Here is a 15405-nt window from a genome sequence, read left to right as displayed (position 1 = left end):
GGGGTTTCACCATGTTGGCCAGCATGGTGTCAGTCTCCTGACCTCGTGATCCGCCTGCCTCGACCTCCCAAAGTGCTGGGATTACAGGCCACCACACCTGGCCACCCGGCTACTTGTATTTTTAGTAGAGATGGGGTTTCTTCTCCATGTTTGGTCAGGCTGGTCTTGAACTCCTGACCTCAGGTCATCTGCCTGCCTTGGCCTCCCAAAGTGCTGGGATGATAGGATTGAACCACCACTCCTGGCCCTGGTTCTTTATTGTTTTTTCTCTCTGTTGACATGTTCATTTTATTTGTATATCATTTTTCTAATATTCTTTAGCCTCCTTTTTCATTAGTTCATTAGGCATATTTGACTTTTTCTTAAATTTTTTTATTTTATTTTATTTTATTTTTGAGACAGAGCCTTACTCTGTCTCTCAGGCTGGAGGGCAGTGGTGCGATCTTGGCTGACTGCAACCTCTGCCTCCCTAGTTCAAGCGATTCTCTTCCTCAGCTCCCCCTGGCCCCGAGTAGCTGGGATTACAGACGTGCACCACCATGCCCAGCTAGTTTTTGTATTTTTAGTAGAGATGGGGTTTCAGCATATTGGCCAGGCTGGTCTTGAACTCCTGATCTCAGGCGATACGCCCGCCTCGGCCTCCCAAAGTGCTGTAATTAAAGGCGTGAGACACTGCGCTGATATTTTAAAGTGTTTGTCAAGTGAGTCTGGCTGTGTTTCTCCAAGGACAGTTTCTGGAGATTTATTTTATCTTGTCTACTTTTTGTATGCTGTGTCATCTTTTTTTTTTTTGAGACAGAGCCTTGCTCTGTCACCCAGCCTGGAGTGCAATGGCACCATGTCTGCCCACTGCAACCTCTGCCTCCTGGGTTCAAGCAATTCTCCTGTCTCACTCTCCCACGTAGCTGGGATTACAGGCTCCCACCACTATGCCCAGTTAATTTTTTGTATTTTTATATTATTATTATTATTATTATTTTAAGACCTCTTGTTTCCCTCTTGTTGCCCAGGCTGGAGTGTAATGGCGTGATCTTGGCTCACTGCAACTTCTGCCTCCTGGGTTCAAGCGATTCTCCTGCCTCAGCCTCCCGAGTAGCTGAGTTTACAGGCGCCCGCCACCATGCCAGCTAATTTTTGTATATTTAGCCAGGGGTTTCACCATGTTGACCAGGCACGTCTTGAACTTCTGACCTCAGGGGATCCACCCACCTCAGCCTCCCAAAGTGCTAGGATGACAGGCATGAGCCACCGTGACTGGCCTGCTGAGTCATTTTGAGCATTTGAAAAAGCACTTATATTCCCCAGTCTTTGTGAACTGGCTTGGTACAGGGGAATGCCTTTATTAATCAGCTCAGCTTACAGGCTTAAAGCCTGCTTTAACCTTTTCTAGGTATTTGTCTTTCTTGAGACTTTCTGTGAGTCTTTTTTACCCATGTATTTCACATGGTTCTGGTTATTCCATTCCATGATGGTTGCTGTAAAAATTTCCCAATTCCTCCATGAGCCTCACCTCTGTTTATTTTTGCTGCCTTACCTGTCATGTGCATTCTTCATTCAGTAGTTCGCCTCAGTAGTCTACAGGTTTGTAATTCCCTTGGAGACTTCACAAATTGTCTTCCCATGGCTTCTAGTTGGAGTTTTAAGCCACTGTTGGCCCCTTGCCCTTCAGGTTGAGTATACAGAGACTAATCCCACAGGCAGCCTGCAGACAAATTTAGAATGTTGTAAATCTAGCCCTCTTGATTCCTCCAGTTCACACAGAACTGGTGACCAGATCACTGGTTCTGCAAACTGTACCTTGGTAGGAAGGGAGTGGGGAAGGATAAGTGAAATAACACAAAACTGCCTGTTCCCTTTGAATATGGCTTTTTCTTGAACTGGGCATTTTCTTGATAGCTGTATACTTTTGACTGATTTTCAGAATTGCAGTGAAGTTTTTTCTTTGAACAGAAACAAGGCTTTGGAGTGTTTTAGTCCACAATCTTGCTGATGTCACTCCATGAACTGATTTTTTAAAGCTAAATAATAAAAAGATAGAAAAATATAATATTATAGTAAATTCATTCAGGAATATATTTACCAAAGCTTTTAAAATTCAGTTTTTCATCGTATCAAACCTAGGATTAAGAGTTATACCAGTGTGTTCTTTAAAAGTTATTTTTTATTTCACATTTTCCACATGTCCTGAATATGTTTTTCTGTTCAAACTGGAGAAATTATTTCTCTCAAGATTGGTAGTATGGTCAGACATGATGGCTCATGCCTATAATCCCAGCACTTTGGGAGTCCGAGGTGGGTGTATCACCTCAGGTCAGGAGTTTGAGACCAGCCTGGCCAACATGGTGAAACCCCATCTCTACTAAAAATACAAAAATTAGCTGAGTGTATTGGTGGGTGCCTGTAATCCCAGCTATTCAGGAGGCTGAGACCAGAGGATTGCTTGAACCTGGGAGGCAAAGGTTGCAGTAAGCTGAGATCATGCCACTGTACTCCAGCCTGGGTGACAGAGCAAGACTCCGTCTCCAAAAAAAAAAAAAAAAAAAAAAAAAGAAGAGGAAGAAAAGATTGGCAGTAAAACATCCTTTGTTCTCTACTCCCTCTTTTTGATTTTTCTCCTAAAACTTGACTCTAGAAAACGATATAAAAATCTTTCATTTTACCTTATTTCTTAATTCTTAGTTTATTCATACTTTTCATAACTTCTGAAGTCGTTAATTCATATTGCATCTTAACGTTTAGAAATGTTTTTAGATATACAACCTTTACCTGATTCTTACTCGTACCAGATACATTAGATATAAACAATACCAGTTGTGTCCCCATGAACTATGATATAATTTCTGCCTGTGCTGTGTCTAGCTGAAAGGATACAGAAAACAAAATACAATATAAAAGGTTTAAATCTCTGTAAGTATATATAATAAACATGTCTTGTACTCTTTTTAAAGATAATTTAGTATAATTTTTTAATTAAATTTTCCATTTCTAGTATGCTTCACACAAATGCATTTCAAATAGTAACTTTTTTTCTGAAAGGGGGGAATTAATGTTTATTATTAACTGTATTACAGGGTTGGCTAGTGGATCTCATCAATAAATTTGGCATATTAAATGGGTTCCAGATTTTGCATGATCGTTTTTTTAATGGATCAGCATTAAATGTTCAAATAATTGCAGCTCTTATTAAGTAAGTTATGTTTTCATGTTTGTTAAATAATTTCATGTTCAAATAATTGCAGCTCTTATTAAATTATATTTTCATATTCTGTGCATTACGTAAATTACTATTTTATTTACTTAAAAATCATTGTTTCATTTTTTTCAGTGTGGGTTGTGTCTCACTGTAAAATGAGGACCTGTTTTTGTGTGGTCTTAAGTGTTGAAACTAATTGGCAAGTTTAGTTCTTTTAAAAAACGTGAATGTTACAGAGGTTTTGTGTCCTTCGTATTTCAGACCATTTGGACAATGCTATGAGTTTCTCAGTCAACATACAGTGAAAAAGTACTTCATTCCAGTTATAGAAATAGTTCCACATTTATTGGAAAACTTAACTGATGAAGAACTGAAAAAGGAAGCAAAGAATGAAGCCAAAAATGATGCCCTTTCAATGATTATTAAATCTTTGAAGAACTTAGCTTCAAGAATTTCAGGACAAGATGAGACTATAAAAAATTTGGAAATTTTTAGGTTAAAGATGATACTCAGGTAAGATATTTTCCATCTTAAATTATTTGTGTGAATTCTGATATAACATTTACTCCAAATTTCTCTCATTTATGGTTGTAAATTTCCTCTTTTAGTGGAAAGATGAATGCACTGAATGAAATAAATAAGGTTATAACATTTACTCCAAATTTTTCTCATAGATTGTTGCAAATTTCCTCTTTTAATGGAAAGATGAATGCACTGAATGAAATAAATAAGGTTATATCTAGTGTATCATATTATACTCATCGGCGTAGTAATCCTGAGGAGGAAGAATGGCTGACAGCTGAGCGAATGGCAGTAAGCCTCTTAAATCTTTTATTGTGAATAAGACACTGCTTATGGAAAATTACATTATTACCAATTGTTGTTAGAAGCAACGATAGCAAAACTAAAATTGAAAGATTTATGACTAATTGTAAGATCTTTTTATAATAATATAAAAGGTTTAATAAATGATTAGTTGTTTGAAACTGTTGAGGTAACTTAATTGTTTCTCAGGTAAATTTATTATTTTTGAATGTACCTTTGATGTAAATAGATGGCTTGGTTGAAATGAAATAGTAAGATGTGATTTTCAGAGGGGTTATGTGGATCTGCAGTCTGGTGAATGAACTAATTGAGTAGTGCTTTATCATGATTTTAAGAATATTAAGATTAATTTCTTTTTTTTTTTTTTTTGAGACAAAGTCTCACTCCATCACCCAGGCTGGAGTGCAGTGACACGATCTCCATTCACTGTAATGTCCGTATCCTGGGTTCAAGCAATTATCTGCCTCAGCCTCCCAAGTAGCAGGGATTACAGGCGCCTGCAACCACGCCTGGCTAATTTTTATATTTTTAGTAGAGATGGGGTTTCACCATTTTGGCCAGGCTGGTCTTGAACTCATGACCTCATGATCCACCCGCCTCGGCCTCCCAAAGTGTAAGATTAATTTCTTAATAATTTCATTTTAAAATCACTATGTATGTCATTTTGACAGGTAATGAAACTGTTTACCATAGATATTTTCAGACATTTTAGTTTTGAAATAAATAGCAAATACTTCACCAAAGTATTAAAAAGTCTTTTTTTGAGTGTATGTGGTTTGCATAGTGGAGATCATTTCTGTAGAATAATCTTTACCATAAAATAATCTTCAGGTTGCTAGTGGAAAGGATTAGAATGTGAAAAAAGATATGCTAAGGACATTTGGGTGGTATTAATAGTGTTTACCTTAGACCCATGCTCATACTCAGTGCTGGTGGTCAGGTTTTATGTATGCAATTTACCTGCTTTGTGGAATGTTAAACAGAATTACTCAGTATATTCACTAGTCCTTGAATTATTACTGGTTCTTGAGAGACACCAACAGTGAAAGTATTTAGCAAAATTTGAAATTGTTGTGGCACTTTTATTGTATTTTACAGAAGAATCTAAGATTGGAAATATAAAACTGGTTGTTTTCAATGGATAGTGTGAGAAGTGTACTGTTGTATCACATATGGGAATCCTTATTTGCAGAAGTAAAATTCTGTAAAATTATTTATGTTAATGTATACTAATTGCAGATTACAACACCAAGGTAATTCATTATATTAGTGAATTTATAATTTGTGAATCTAGTACACCTATGGAAAGATTTTATTTGCCAAATTTTGTGAAATAAGTTATTTTAGTATTTAATTTTGAATTAACACAACACTTAAATGTTACACTACTGTGCTGTAATTTGTGAATCTATACATAATTTGGACTTTTGAATTCCTACTTAACATTATTTAGAAGTTGGAGACATGTTTTTATTTTGCTTTTTAAAAAAATTTCTTTTTAGTTTCAGCATTGAATTCTTGTATTACATTTAGGAATGGATACAGCAAAATAATATCTTATCCATAGTCTTGCAAGACAGTCTTCATCAACCACAATATGTAGAAAAGCTAGAGAAAATTCTTCGTTTTGTGATTAAAGAAAAGGCTCTTACATTACAGGACCTTGATAATATCTGGGCAGCACAGGTAAGAAAGTGAGATGATAGCTATTTTCTAAGAAAGATACCAAAAAGGAGAAAATTTTTGGTAACCCTTATATAATGGCCAGCAATTTAGTATTGCCTGACTTTTACTAATGCATGTGCTGTTCATGTAGAGAAATCTTAACCAAGAATTTTTAAACAAAAAATAACATTTTTCTGTCTTTGTATATATACTCATGGTAGCAGCTTATAGGTAGTTTTTTTAGGTTTTTTTTTTAATTGTTTTTTTTTAGATGGAATCTTGCTCTCTGTCCCACACTGGGGTGCGTTGGTGCAATCTCAGCTCACTGCAAGCTCTGCCTCCTGGGTTCACACCATTCTCTGCCTTACCCTCCTGAGTAGCTGGGACTACAAGCACCCACCACGAGGCCTGGCTAATTTTTTGTATTTTTAGAAGAGACAGGGTTTCACCCTGTTAGCTAGGATGGTCTTGATCTCCTGACCTCATTATCCATCCTCCTTAGCCCCCCAAAGTGCTGGGATTGCAGGTGTGAGCCACCGCGCTTGGCCATACATGGTTTTAAATGAAAGATCTATATAGCAAAATAATTATGATTAAAGGAACAATTATTGAAAGAGGATAAAGAATCTATATTTGGAGGTTTTCACCTATGTAATGCATAGAAGAAACAAATGTCACAAGAGTTCCATTACTGTGACTTTAAAAAACATACGATTATTATAGAAGATTATGACTTTCCATAATAAAAAACCCTGGTTTCAGAGATACTAATGCATATGTTTTTATATTATCTTAATGGCAGGTTTCTACTCCTGGGTCACTTGGGGAGTATTGTTAGACACTGGCTCATAAAGCTTGTTTTTTGCCTTTTTTTTAAGAGAAACAACAAAATACTTAATCTTGCTTTTATTGAGCGCTTAAGCTTGGAGTTTTGAAACAATCCAATATTTTGACTTCTTTTTCTCTTAGTTTTATTTGTAAATACCTTCTAGTAAGTTTTCATATTAATTTCCGAAGTTTACTATTTGTACCCAAAAAAACTGAGTTGCCAGGTATTAAATGACAGTTCTAAAGCATTTCAAATATTAAGAATTCTGTTAATTACTCAAATGAAGTAGGAATGTTTATTAAGTAATGGAGATTCTTGTAGTGGAACTATTTTTTTGTTATTAAAATTTAAGTATGCTATAATTTTTTTGTTTGCTTTTATTTATTCTATTTTTGTTTTTTCAACAGGCAGGAAAACATGAAGCCATTGTGAAGAATGTACATGATCTGCTAGCAAAGTTGGCTTGGGATTTTTCTCCTGGACAACTTGATCATCTTTTTGATTGCTTTAAGGTAGTAGCTTGAATAGTAAAGTATTGCCAAATAGTAAATATTGCCAGTTAATTCTAAGTAAAGTTTAATTAGTTAGATTTCTTTTGCTTATAGCTAGTGTGCTTAACTAACATTTTCATGGAAGAATCTCTGATGAAAAAGAATTGGTCATTGTTGTTTCTTCCAATCAGAGTTTAACAATAATTTGTTGTAATAGTTTTCATCACAAATGCAGAATCTTAATGTTTTTTCACTTAGCTTATTTCTTTGAATTCATTTCCACTGGTAATTTTCATTTTGACTTTGGTTAAAATAACCTGTAGAAATGCAGAGAATAATTGGAAAATGAGGCATAAAACATTCTGGTTCTGTGGAGTTATGTATATGGCATATAGAAATGAAATTCAAAAAACGAGGTTTCTAATATCATAATGTCACTTTTAAAGGCATTTTGGCACAGTGGTCTAGCTGGTTTTTAAGGTTGATGAATTTATGGATCAAGAATATAAATCCATTTGTCATTATTCAGGAATAAATATTTCAGTAAAATAGTAATTAGATTTTTGGTGGGAGCTTTACTTGCTAATTACAAGAGAGAATAGGTTGGCATTATTCTTTTAAAATGTAGATTCTTACATTCTATCACCCAGCTATTCTATTTCTGAATATATGCCCTGGATAAACTCCTGAATATGTTCACTAAGGAATGTTTTCAACAGTATCTTAGCAGGATTGTTTTATTAGTCCCGAACTGGAGGAAACAACTTAAATGTCTATATATTATGAAAGGATAAGTAAACTGTGGACTCCTTTATATGGAACACTTTGTGACAATGAAAATTAACACATTGTAACAATTTAGCACATAGGTGGATCTTGCCGTTATGGAGAATATAGAAAAAAGGAAGAAAATGATGTACAAGAAGTCAGAAGTGACCTGGATAATAGTTTCACAAGTGTTACACTTTGAATTCTGACTACACCCCAGATGTGTTAAATCAGAATTACCATGTAAAGGGACTAGACTTTTAATCATGTCAGCATAATAAGAATTTATTTGAGATGACTATATGTTTTAATCTGTTGGATGTATATCAGAGGTAGGCAAGGACATCAATATTGAGAAGTTATATTTGATACTCTTTATTTCCTATTGCTTTTAGTCCTGAGATAACTTCTGAAACAGTGATGCACCAAGACAGCCATAATAATAGATGGAGGATCTGGTGTCAATTTCTCTCTTTTTTTTTTCTCCCTCTCCTTTTTAATTCATAAATTCTCAAGATGACTTTAAGATAATTAAAATAAAAAATCTATTATCTGACTGGGAACGGTGTCTCACGCCTGTAACCCCAGCACTTTGGGAGACTGAGGAGGGTGGCTCACATGAGGTCAGGAGTTCGAGACCACCTTGGCCAACGTGATGAAACCCCATCTCTACTAAAAATACAAAAAGTTCTCTGGGCATGGTGGTGCATGCCTATAATCCCAGTTACTCTGGAGAATGTCTTGGACCTCAGGGGCAGAGGTTGCAGTGAGTCAAGATCACACCACTGCACTCCAGCCTGGGTAACAGAGGGAGACTGTCTCAAAAGAAAAAAAAAAATCTGTCATTTCTGTATTGCTGTTTGGCTTATCTGTTGTTTATCAAAAGTCTGTTATTCAGCAACTAGCATTGCATTTTTGAGGTGTTGGTAAAGCTGGCAGTTCTTACACAGCATGCCAGTGTGTCTTCAAAGGTCTTTGTTAAGGTGCTTTTAAGGAGGCAATGAGTATACGCCAATTATCAGTTCTTCGTGGGCTGCAGCTGGATGATTCCAAGTTTATCTTTCTTCTCAGTTACATGTAGTTAATGTGCTTGCTCAAACTCTAGGTGATAAAGATTTGAATTCTAAGTAGCCTTTGTCTTCTGAGGTGTTGGTACTAATTTTCAGTGCTTGCCAACGTTTATTTTTGGCATAATTTTTAATTTTTGAAAGTCCCATGGTTATGAGATTCTCTTTGTGGTCATCAATTTTAATATTTCTAGATACTGAGATTGAACATTTTTACAGGTCTTTGAGCTGCTCTCACTTCCTTCTTAGAATATGTCTATTTTTCCTGTCCAGTAGTTGTCCTAATTTGTTTCCTAGGAGTTTTTGTGTATCTAAATGCTTATTGTTCAAACCGTATCACAAATAGTTTCTCACAGGTTTTATTAACAGTTTGTTTGAATCAGGATCCAACTACATTCCTCAATGTCTAGTTTTCTGTCTTTTAATCACTCCTCTTTGATGCTGTAGTTGCCTCCTTACATTTTTTTGTTCTTGTAATAATATTCATCATTTGCTATTTTGTTAGTAGTTTCTGTATTCCTTTTGTTATTTCATTGGGAATTTTGTGGACACCAGAGGGAATTAAAAGCAGGTGTTACAGTTGTCTTCCTAAGAAATTCTGTATTTATCATTTTAAATTGCTGTACAGTTACTAGGTTAAGGTGATGTAGTCCTTTCTCCTATTATTGGACATTTAAGTGGATTTCAGTTCTTTAGTTCTAGTGTGTCCAGAATTTATTCCTTCCTGTGGGTTCTTGGTCTTGCTGCCTTGAAGAATGAAGCCACAGACCCTCCTGGTGAGTGTTACAGCTCATAAAGGTAGTGCAAACCCAAAGAGTGAGCAGCAGCAAGTGTTATTGTGAAGAGCGAAAGAACAAAGCTTCCACAGGGTGGAAGGGGACCCAAGCAGGTTGCTGCGGCTGGCTTGGGTGGCCAGCTTTTATTTCTGTATTTGGTCCCACCCACATCCTGCTGATTGGTCCATTTTATAGAGCTCTGATTGGTCCATTTTACAGAGTGCTGATTGATCCATTTTACAGAGCGCTGACTGGTGTGTTTACAGTCCTTTAGTTAGACAAAGAGTGCTGATTGGTTTGATTTTACAGAGTGCTGATTGGTGTGTTTACAATCCTTTAGCTAGACACAGAGTGCAGATTGGTGCATTTGCAAACCTTTAGCTAGACACAAAAGTTCTCCAGGTCCCCATCTGAACTAGAAGCTCAGCTGACTTCACCTCTCACTAATAACTACTAATAAAATACTACATATAGCTTCCTCTGTATTGGTGGGCATTTAGAACACTGTTTTACTTTAATAAATTTATTTTTTATACTAAGAAGATTGTAGATTCACGTACCATATTAAGAAGTAATGCAGAAAATCCCATATATTCTTTACCCTGTTACTCTTAGTGTTAACATCTTTAAAAATCAGTGCAACCAAGATTTTGATCACTACCAAGATTTTGACATTGTTTCCATCAAGATACTGAACATCTGTGTCATCACAAGGATTCCTCATGGTGCCCTTTTATTGCAACACCCGCTTGCCTTCTGCCCCAGCTTCCTTCTTAACCCCTGGCAACTAACCAGACCGCCAGTCGGCTCAATTTCTAAACGTCTTTTGCTTTTACTTTAAACATGTACTGACTGGAATTGAACATAATATGGCCTTTTGAGGTTAGTTTTTTTTTCATTCTATTTAATTGTTTGCACGCTCACTAGAATGATGTATGTGTCTATCAGGTTGAGTATCCCTTATCTGAAATGCTTAGTACCAGAAGTATTTTGGAATTTTTTTTTTTTTTGGAGCATTTGCCTCATACTGACTACTTGAGCATCTCTGCATTAAAAATCTGAAATCCAGAATGTTTTTATTGCTGTTGTTTTTTGAGATGGAGTCTCGCTCTGTTGCCCAGGCTGGAGGGCAGTGGCGCAATCTCAGCTTACTGCAAGCTCTGCCTCCTGAGTTCACACCATTCATCTGCCTCAGTCTCCCAAGTAGCTGAGTAGCTGGGACTACAGGTGCTTGCCACCACACCCGGCTAACTTTTTTGTATTTTTTTTCAGTAGAGACAGGATTTCACTGTGTTAGCCAGGATGGTCTTGATCTCCTGACCTTGTCATCTGATTTGCCTGCCTCAGCCTCCCAAAGTGCTGGGATTACAGGTGTGAGCCACCATGCCTGGCCCAGACTGTTTTAAGGAGCATATCTTTTGAGCATCATGTCACCATGCAGAAAGTTTCAGATCTTGGAGTATTTGGATTTCAGATCTTCACATTAGGCATACTGTATCTGACATTTGCTTCCTTTATTGATGAGTAGTACTCATGGTATGAACTACTCACCATGAATGGACATCTGTATTATATCCAGGTTGGGGCTATTATAAACTGCTGTGAACCTTGGTGGGCAGGGTTTTTGGCTTGTTTATCTTTTTATTTTGTGTTTTAATGCAATGCTTATTTCTCTAGGTGAGATGAAATGTGGAAATGTTGCAGTCTTCCTAATGCACCTTATTGTAGCAGTTTCTCATTTTCTGTATCAGTACCCCAGGTTCTTTGTCCTGTGTCCAAGAAAATTAAGGAACGTGGACACAAAGGTGGGATTGGAGTGAAAATTTAATAAGTGAAAGAAAAAAGCTCTCTTCAGCAGAGAGGAGTCCGAGTGGATTGCTGGGTTATAGCTGAATTTAACAGCTTTTATAAGAAGCTCTTCTCATCTCTGTAGGAGTTTGAATAACTTCTATTATCAGTAAAGCTGTCTGTGCAACTCCTCTTATCTTAAGCAGTTGTGGATATGTCTCTAGGCAAGCACAGAGTGCCACTTCTCTTCTTGATTTAACTGAGGGTTTGTTTTCGATAAGCCCCTCACCTCCCTGTGTAAGTTCTCACCATTTGTATGCCTGAAAAACTTTTTCCTGGGAGCTGACTAATTATACAAAGTTGCTTACCTATGCGCAGGTGCAGCCTGAGGTTTTCTAAACTGAAAAACTTTTCCTGGGAGCTGACTAATTATACAAAGTTGCTTACCTATGCGCAGGTGCAGCCTGAGGTTTTCCAAACTGATTTTTCCTTTGCTTCTCCCTCCTTCCCTGCTTCAGGAGTGGAAACCCTGACTGCTGTTGGGAAGATTGGGCATTGATCTTTCTGGTTAATTCCTGCTGGAGACAGGCATTGTGTGGGGAACAGAAGCTAGGATTCCTCCAGGAGATGGTTTAAGGCACTCAGATGAAAGAAGTGTTTATGCCTGGTCCCATTTGCATTACCATTTGGAGCTTGATAGCTTCTAAGTGAAATGAAACAATTTGGGTTACTAGTGGACATATGTTAAAATGAGACAAGAAGTAGGGAAAGACAGCATTAAAATCCTGAGGCTGTTGACATGCCCTGATAACTGGTGGCTATAACTATGCCTGTTAAGATTTTGGGTGCATGGGGCTAGGCTTTGTTGAGCTTCCTTGGTCTTACTTTCCCAAAATGGAAACGTCTGGATTATAGGTTACCTGGCAGCATTTGTAGGATAATCGCCCTGAACTAGAACATTGTTCCAGATTTTTACATTACATATCCCTTTCTGTTTCCTCTGAGCTGCAGCCAGAGATGGCTGGTTAGTTTACAGGAATAAGCAATGTTAGTTTAAAATGTAGGCAGGAACGTAAAAACTACTAACGAAACTAGAAGTCAATGACAGATATGTGATAAGTTTGGAACATAATTTCCCTTTTTTCAGTCCTCATTTCTGTTAAAAACAAATTCCAGTCCTCATTTCTGTTAAAAACAAATAAGATTGAGTTGTTTGCAAAATAGACTTTAGTTTTAAAGTTGGTCTGAGATTTGCATAAAGTGCAGGAAGAATAATTATTTTTACACAGGCCTTTTAGATAGGCTTTGATGGAACTTTCTTCCACAAGGACTCTCAGATGGGACTTTGAAGCTGAGCCCAGCCACGAGTTTGTACCCTCAGATACCTGTGACTTAGGTAAACTTCTCTTTTCTTGAGGTTCCAAGAGCATGGTGTTCCTAGGGCTGTGAGAAAGTGAAATTTGTTACTCACCGCAGGTTAGGAAGCTTATATGGAAGCTGTGTAGACAAGGTACGAGGCCACTTTTCCCAAAGGGCTTTTATTGGCTCTGCAAGTCAAGACTGACTCCTTCAGTGGAAACAAACCCTCCAGTCAAAGCCTTGGTAAAACAACCAGTTTTTCCAATTGTGTGCAAAATAAAATGGATTCTTACTGCACTGACGCAAACAACCATATTATAAGTCAAGAATACTTACAAGTATCTGAATTTTAAAGGAACCAGGCAGAAAGAAACAAACATGCTCTAAACCTTGTTCACAAGAGTATACCTCACACAGTTGTTAAAGTCTGTAGCTAACTCAAGACAAGTTTCCTTGACTCTGAAAAACAAAATAAGGATCAGCACTGTTGCAAGCATAAACCAAAAAGATTGTTTTAGTTTTCTATTAGTTCAGTCCATTCTGTTAACTATTGTTCTGCTTGATATTTGTAAACATTTCAGCTTTTCGTAAGTCCTGTACATTTTTCTGTTATGAGAAACCTGCATTTGAGAGCACCTGTTAAAGTTCCATAGCTGATTATAAACTATTTTTTTGAAGGAGATTCAAGCAAGACAACAATTGTATGTAAAGACAAAATGTCCAAGGTGGTTACAGCCAAGAACATGATTGACAAATGTGATTATTTCCATGACTTAAAATAACTCAACATAACAACCTTAATTGCAATTAACAGCACATACTCTGGGCCTAGAATCTTGGATATCCCATACGGTTATCCCATCAGCCTTTATTATTATATGGAAATCCTGTTGAAGAGAGAAAGTTAAAATTTCACCCTTGCATTAGTTTACTATTAATTTATTTAGCCTCAGTTTTTAATGAAACATTATAGGCACTCCTATTCAATTTTAACCAGTTTGACCATGAGGTGAGATTTTTGCAAACCTGTTATAACCCTTTACAAGTTTTGCTAAAGAGCAGATTGGGATCTTAGGAAAACCTTGTTGTGCTTTTATTTCAATATTTAATTTACAGAAAAAAACAAATACCCTTTTTAATTTAGTTAATATGTTCATACAAAGAGTTTCCTTTGTAAGATTAATTTTTGCAATCTTTTTCAGTTTGCTTAAACCTTCCAGTTTATCTAATTTAAGACAGTCCTTTATTCTTAGGCACAATGTACATTTCCTTGCCTTCTTATAATCTTTTACTAAAAACATATTTTACTGTTTTTATATACCTTGCATGTAGATCTGTTTCCAGTAGTTTCAATTAGATGTCAAAACGGTAACTCTAGGAATTTTTTTTTTTTTTTTTTTTTTTGAGACGGAGTCTCGCTCTGTTGACCAGGCTGGAGTACAGTGGCCTGATCTTGGCTCACTGCAAGCTCCACCTCCCTGGTTCACATTATTCTTCTGCCTCAGCCTCCCGACTAGCTGGGACTACAGGCGCCCACCACCACACCCGGCTAAGTTTTTGTATTTTTAGTAGAGACAGGGTTTCACCATGTTAGCCAGGATGGTCTTGATCTCCTGACCTCGTGATCCGCCTGCCTCAGCCTACCAAAGTGCTGGGATTACAGGCATGAGCCACCGTGCCTGGCCCAGAATGTTTTTATTTTTAAAGATGAAAGTCATGTGAACTGAAAGGTACCACAGCTTTTGCTTTTTCCTTAAAAGTATTTAAGTGCTTATTTACTTAGGCCAATTAATTAGAACTCTTTTTATAGACATCACATACATATCACATACATGACTACACAGACAGAGGAAGATCCAACAGCTTAGAGTGGAGCCCTTTTAAGAGCAGTCTAGGAATACAGTCTCCTGTGCCTAGTAAACAAGCATAGCTGGAAGACAAAGACAGATTAGAAGGACTTACCACCTCTAATTACAGGAGTTGTATGAAGAAAACAGAAATTTCTCCCCAAATGGGATGTGTTGCACCTCATCTGTTTTCTCAAGGAGTCCCGGGCCACCAGAAGTCATTCTAGGGTCTTTCATGCATGCACCAAGAGTGGCAAGACAGAGTGAAAAAAGTTGACTGAAGAAGAACCTTTTGCAGAAAAACAAGATCTATGAAGAGAAAAACACCAGGGCCTTTTAAATACACCCATAGCTTAGAGATCCACTTTCAATTAAGTTGAGTGCTCTTTAAAAAAATTCTTGTTCATTAATTAAAACTTTACAGAGAATGTAAATAGTGATTCTTACTTCTTTTACCAGTTTGCTTCACTTCCTGTTCACCGTCATATTCAGGTTCCCAGTTTTCTCTGGGAGAAAATGGCTGGACTTAGGCAAGGGCAGGTTTTCAACTGGACAGGAGATCCCTTTAGCAGCGAAGCTTGATATTGGAGGAGGCAATTTGTCTGTTAGCCAGAACCTTTCCTTGAAGGACAGCAGTTCTTCTATGTTGTGTGGGGTGGTAACAGTTAAATTAGGCTGGGCATGGTGGCTCACACCTGTAATTCCAGCACTTTGGGAGGCTGAGACAGGGGCAGATCACCTGAGGTTAGGAGTTCAAGACCAGCCTGACCAATGTAGTGAAACCTCATCTCTACTAA

General features: G+C 37.1%; 1 protein-coding gene across 10 annotated transcripts in view; it reads left to right on the top strand.

The window, feature by feature from the left end:
* Positions 1–15405, top strand: part of USP9Y (ubiquitin specific peptidase 9 Y-linked) — a 204442-nt gene that overhangs the window by 70055 nt on the left and 118982 nt on the right. For all 10 annotated transcript variants that reach the window (XM_055377209.2, XM_055377205.2, XM_063703409.1 and 7 more), the window contains 5 exons: positions 3072–3187; positions 3455–3706; positions 3868–4006; positions 5552–5704; positions 6920–7024. In XM_055377209.2, the coding sequence (XP_055233184.1) occupies positions 3072–3187; positions 3455–3706; positions 3868–4006; positions 5552–5704; positions 6920–7024 (765 nt within the window). The remainder of the gene's footprint in view (positions 1–3071; positions 3188–3454; positions 3707–3867; positions 4007–5551; positions 5705–6919; positions 7025–15405) is intronic.

Source organism: Gorilla gorilla, chromosome Y (assembly GCF_029281585.2).
Source record: "Gorilla gorilla gorilla isolate KB3781 chromosome Y, NHGRI_mGorGor1-v2.1_pri, whole genome shotgun sequence".
NCBI lineage: Eukaryota > Metazoa > Chordata > Mammalia > Primates > Hominidae > Gorilla > Gorilla gorilla.
Note: the sequence above shows the minus strand (reverse complement) of the source record. Positions and strands in the feature narration are given on the sequence as shown.